The 6000-nt window shown below is 37.6% G+C and overlaps 1 protein-coding gene across 1 annotated transcript in view; it reads left to right on the top strand.

The window, feature by feature from the left end:
* LOC118329845 (contactin-associated protein-like 4) overlaps positions 1-6000 on the top strand; it is a 70760-nt gene that overhangs the window by 22690 nt on the left and 42070 nt on the right. The window contains exon 3 of the mRNA XM_035664170.1: positions 1469-1662. Coding sequence (XP_035520063.1) covers positions 1469-1662 — 194 coding nt within the window. The remainder of the gene's footprint in view (positions 1-1468; positions 1663-6000) is intronic.

Here is a 6000-nt window from a genome sequence, read left to right as displayed (position 1 = left end):
GAGAGCCCAGACTCAAAAGTTATCTCCTTTGTTACAGACATCAATACAGTTATACAGTCTCAAGCACTCACTATGAAAGGAAATGTAGTCACTTTTAAGTCTTTTAAACTAAAAACATATATTTGTTCCTTGTAAATTATGGGCTGTTTTTGATTTATTGGTATTATAACAACACATAAGTGTTTTAAGGTGATTATGGCAGCCCTAATGTTACACACACTGGATGAAATGGTGGAGGTGAGGAGCTCCAGGGATAGGATGGTAGGTGTTAGGTATTCAAGTAGAAATGGTTAACAAAGGGACAAACAAACGGCTAATGATGGGCACACCATTGGTTTAAATAAGAGTATAAGATACTCAGAAGATGCTGAATCTTCAAAAAGGAGATTGTTAAAAATTCCCTGTAGAGGTCTCTTGTAAATAACAAAATTTATGTTCACATTCAGTGATTTTTACCAAAGTAAGGGTGCATTTCCTTTCCTTTTTTTTAAACAAATATTTCAAATGTTTCCTTGTTTCCATGTCTGCCAAAAATAGTGTGTAAGCAAAGCCAGGATGTGAATTGTACACCCTAAATACTACACTGTGCATGCATGTGTGTCCTAATGCATGACACAAACAAAATGGGGACTCACTGGTAAAAGCGTTCCTTCATACAATTAGCACCATTAATGGTCCCCAAGTCATGGTTGAAGTAAGTGACAGCAAACAATAAAAGAGGCCAGGTAAAGGGGTAAATTTTGAATTTGATCTACCTGAGGGAAAGGGCTTAGGGTCTCAGAAATGCATTGCGTCTTGAGGGTCCTCACAAAAGTAGAAGTACTAACGCTTGTGTGAAATCTGTCCATATGATGTTCTGGAAGCAAAATGTCACTTTGGTATGACTCAGCACTTTTACTTCTGCACATGAACACACACACCTCTTGGCATTTGAATTATTTAATGTGTCTTCATCTTTTGGTCCTCTGCCCTGGTATTATATGAAGGTCTGCTATAAACTAGCCGCTTTAATACTGTATAAGGCTTGTGGTGTTGACCATAAATGGCTCAACACCGTAATATGCTTGTAATATGCACCGAACAGTCCTTAAGCTGCGGATTAAACTCTTGGACTGTTCCAAATTAAACATCAAAGAAATTAGTTGATTAAGCATTTGTGCTCAGGGCTTTTAAACTATCTTTGTGTTTGATAAAATAAGTTTAGTAAGATTTGTCTTTTAAGAAACAAGTTTAAACCTTTTTCTTCTTGTTAATGCAGTGTAGATCTTTCCTTGGTTAATATGTTTTAATTAATTTTATTACCCTTTGATTTTCCCTTACGCTTAACTAAACGTTCTTGAGAAAGTGTCCTAAAATTAATGTCATCAGTGTTGATTCTGAATTCTAAATCAACCAAATATGTTTTTAAGTTGAGAAAAGTCAGAAGTTTATTCTTCGGATGATAAAAGGGTATTTATCTCTCCTCCAGGAGCTGGAGGGTGGTCTCCTTTGAGTTCAGACAAGTATCAGTGGTTGGAGGTTGACCTGGGGGAGCGGACACAAATCACTGCCGTTGCTACTCAAGGCCGCTATGGGAGCTCTGATTGGCAGACGGCCTACCTCCTGATGTTCAGCGACACAGGACACAACTGGAAACAGTATCGACAGGAAGACAGTATAGGGGTGAGTGACCTGTAATAAAACTATACCAACAGCTGTATGTGTTATGTAAAAAAATAAACAGGAGTTTAATTTATTTATCAGTGATAGGATGGAAGTGAGTCTGCAACTATATAGTCAAAACAGAACGAGTACAGATGTGTCACAGTAGAAGCTCAGGTGTTAACATTAACAATGACAATGATGTTCAAGTGTTCCAGTGAGCCATGACAGCATGACAATGATGTACAATACCAGGACCCTGAACTGAAGCAGCAAAAAGTTCATTCATTGTATTATTTACACCTGTTTCCTGCTGTGACATTTCAAAATGAAGAAAATGGTACTATTACAACAATAACGTCCCTTTAAATGAATCATTTTGTATGTAATTTGCTGATAATTGATGTTATGTGCTGATGTTCATCCTCAGCCAAGAAGGTGTTGATTTAGTTTGTTAAATTTTTACAATTTACAGGCAAAAAACAAATAAAAATACAGTAAAAAAGCCCCTGAAGCAGCATGTAGTTCATCTTCTTTAAAATAAATGTGTGCTAGTGTGCAGGATAAAATTTGTTTCTACAGACAATCTAATTTTTGTTACCAAAAAAGACCAACATTGGTACACTGATAATGTTAGTCCTAGTAAACAGCAGGCAGAATAATACGGATGTGGGATTGTGCAAAAAGTTCCGCTAGCTCCCTTCCTTGCAGCAACTTTAAGGAGAGTGGCTTTAGGAGGATTGGCCTCGATACCAACCAGCGTGATTGACAGACCACAGCAGTGTAGCAAAAACAGCGAGCTGTTAGTCAGACCTAAATAGCAGCTGCTGTCAGACTCTCTCTCTGTCCGCGCTGGAAACACAAAGACTGCTGGAGCATTTGCCACTCGAAACACTTTGAGGGTCGTTTGTAAAAGTTTCTGTGTGCTACCTGTGTTGTAGCTGAGCCAGTGGCTCAGAGAGTCTCACTCTCGGGTATGTGTGTGTCTGTGTGGGTCTGTCAGTGTGTGAGATCAAGGTAAACATTGCAATACATTTAAGCCATCTAAAGCATAAGTCCGAACCACTGCGCCAGAATAGAAAAACATCTAGTAAAGGGTCAGCAAAAAGTAGTATAAACTCCTGTGAATGATGCGTCTTGATCAGAATACATTTGAAAATGAGTGCAGCGGTTTCACAGAATCCCACACAGAGGGTAGGCCGTCCTCGTCTGGTTAGAGGGCATTAACACTGTTTTTAATATAAATGTTGCCTCAAATTTTCGACTCAATCTCAGCATTTGGTTTCGGAGGTCTAAGGGTGATGAGCCATTTTCAACCCACGAAATGCAGATTGTTTTAATACCAGCATTGTACTGTGATGTTTTATCACAGTATAATCATATAATTGAGTTTACAGCTCAAAAAAGAAAACTTTTTATGGTGGAGTACCTCTATAATGGTTTTTCCAGTACTGTAATTGCAATTCCTTTAATTTCTTTACCTATTTAGTCACCTTAAAGGTGATTGAAGACATCATGAAGTTACTCTATATTGAAATTTATTTGTCTTTTGTCAACTTGAAAATCACAAAATGGCAAAAATGTATACTGTATATCAAAATGCAAACTATTTAAAATGAGTTGTACAGCTACAAAGATCTAGCATAGTAAAGCAGATAGCTTTTCAAACATCTCCAATAAAAGGCCCAACAGTTCACTGTTCATTACCAGCCATCAATAAGCTTTCCCCTTTTATTATGGACGTTTATCAGATTGGTTTACTAATCCCCATGAACTATGACAAGATCGCGGGCGCAGCACAGCACTAGAGCAGCACAATTAATTGAAAAATCAGTGTTGACTTAGCTTTCCAGACAAACTGTGTAGAATGCCCGGCCAAAAATCCAAGCTGTGTCTCAAAGAAAACCCTCCAATTTATTCAAATTTACCAAATCCAAAGGAATTAGCATCTCGTTTAATTGTACAATTCCTTTTAAAAAGAATTTCACCTAGGGCATCTTTCACTCGCTGTGTTAACCATATTGCACATAGATATTAAGTAGAGGCGGTAGCAGCTCCTGGTGTTGCCAGGAAATTCTCCCTATTACAGTGACAGCTTCAATTTAAAGTTGATGAGAAGTAAGACTTTCACAGCGAGGGTAAAACTAATGTCAAGCTAAGACTCCTTCAGAGAGAAAACAGAAAAGGGCTTCTCATGGCTTAAAAGCTTGTTGATTTCACACTCAGCATAAATCAGGATAAATCCGCTGCATGTCTCAAAAGTCCTTCTAAATCCACATATTAGTCAGCCCAGTTTATTATGGCTTTTGGGGAACAGAGTCGACTGCTGCTTCATCAGTCACAATTCCTCCAAGATCGCTCTTTCTTTTAAGCTTAGAGGCCAGAGTTTGTGAGGGTGAGTGATGCTCTCGTTCTCTAATTTTCCCCTCCGCTCTCATCTTCTCTTCTCTTTCTATGTTCACATCCACTGCAAAGCTGACAAAGAGCAGGTGATGTTGGGAATTTATACTCTCCTAATCAGGGAATATAGCATCCTTAAATGTTAATGGAGGTAAAGGGAGTGGAAGTACATCAAAGATTTCCCTATAGGACACATGAAGACGCATATTCTGTTCATGAGCATCATCCAGAAATGCAAATATGGGCTGATTGGGCTCTATGTGCCAATAGTGAGATATGGATATGAGGAGTAAAAGGCACTGAAAACCTCTTTTCTCGGTCTGAGTGATTGAAGAACACAATGCTTTCTGTCCAATTTAAAATAGTTTTGTTTAACAGCGCTGTCATTTTAATCATTTGAAGTTGGTTCAACTTAAACATGTAAGTTCCCCTGCTGAAAATGTGAATTAACTAAACTAAGGCTGAATAATCATATTCTTATTTCATGAGTTTTAAAAATGCTAATTGTAAGTCAAGTGAACTGAACTTAAGAACATTACTTAGAATATCAAACTGTCAGATCTTTTCTTTCACATTGCGAGCTGGAAATTCTGCTGTTATTCTGATGATACATTTTTAGAATCTCTTAGAAACTTGAAGCTCATGTCTGCAAGTTCTGAAGAGAAGTTATGAAAATAAAAACTAGAATTTTTTCACAATATTAAAAATATTAAATATTTTAAATATAAAAATATATAACATTTCTACATGAAAATGTCTATAAACACTAGACCTATGTTGTATATTTTTGTTGAGTTGTGTACTTACTTGTCTTGTAGTCCTTGTAGTCCTGAGAGTTAGCTGCTTGAGCTGATTCTTGGATGTTAAAATATCCATCAATAATACATGTAAGTTAGTCTATTAGTGGGGAGAGTAAAAAATATATTTCTCCTATTCTGGTGCTATCTAATTAGAAATGTAGTCATGTTAAGTATTGCTGTGATTGCCTTTGTGACTTCATGGCATCGTCCCTCTTTTACTTTCAAATTACATTTTATCAGATGTTTTCTCTCCCCGCTTTGCACTCTGAGTTTCCTTCCAACCTGCGCCTTCTGTTTTACTTTCCTTCTCTCCCTCTGTAATCAAAGTCTCCCTTTGGAGGATTTTCTACCTCTACTCAGGTCATATTTCAAAAGCCAAGCCTCAACTAAATGAAGTGTTGTTCTCCTAGGCCTCCATCAGCAGGAAACAGTCATTTGTGGAGGTTACGAGAGGCTAAGCCGTTCAAAGTCGTGGGATCAGTGTAACACAGACTCCCAGATGATGAGATTTATTCAGATTCAACATTTCAGAGGCACAAAGTGATACAAATATGCAGATTCAGTGACACAATCTATGCAAAGATAGTTCTCCTTCTAAGGAAATAAAATCTTATGTGTTAAGTTTCAGCTTCATTTAAAATCACAACAGCAGGTAGAGATTTTAACATCACAAGTATTGATCCTGTTTAGAAATTCAGTTCAGAAATCTTATCTTGTCCACCTCCATAGGGAGGTTGGAGGTCAGGATCAGCCGCAGACCAGCAACCTGGAGCTGTAGGGATTCAGTGGTTTATTCAAGGACATTTCAGCAGAGTATATGTTCTCCATTTGAAGGACACCACTCACTAAGTTATCCTGCAGCCCCTTTACTTACTAACTGCTGGAAATCGGCAGTTTAGTTGTAGGTTGAGTTTACAGTATTTGCATATAAATTACAAAACAAATAAAGTGTTCAGAGCCGGTATACAGAAAAGGTTTTTAAGTGAAACACTGAAATGGCAAGGGGCCAAGAGACCAAAATCAGTAGCACGGGTAATTCAGGAAGAACAGACACTGAGTCACAAAGATTCAGAGTCAAGCACAATCAAACAAAATGTTGTTTACTTATATAACACTCCTGCTATTGTGAAAAGAACCAGAACTACCTGAACAGAGAAAG

The sequence above is a fragment of the Morone saxatilis genome, unplaced genomic scaffold (assembly GCF_004916995.1).
Source record: "Morone saxatilis isolate NCDOM2014 unplaced genomic scaffold, NCSU_SB_2.0 Contig19, whole genome shotgun sequence".
NCBI lineage: Eukaryota > Metazoa > Chordata > Actinopteri > Moronidae > Morone > Morone saxatilis.
Note: the sequence above shows the minus strand (reverse complement) of the source record. Positions and strands in the feature narration are given on the sequence as shown.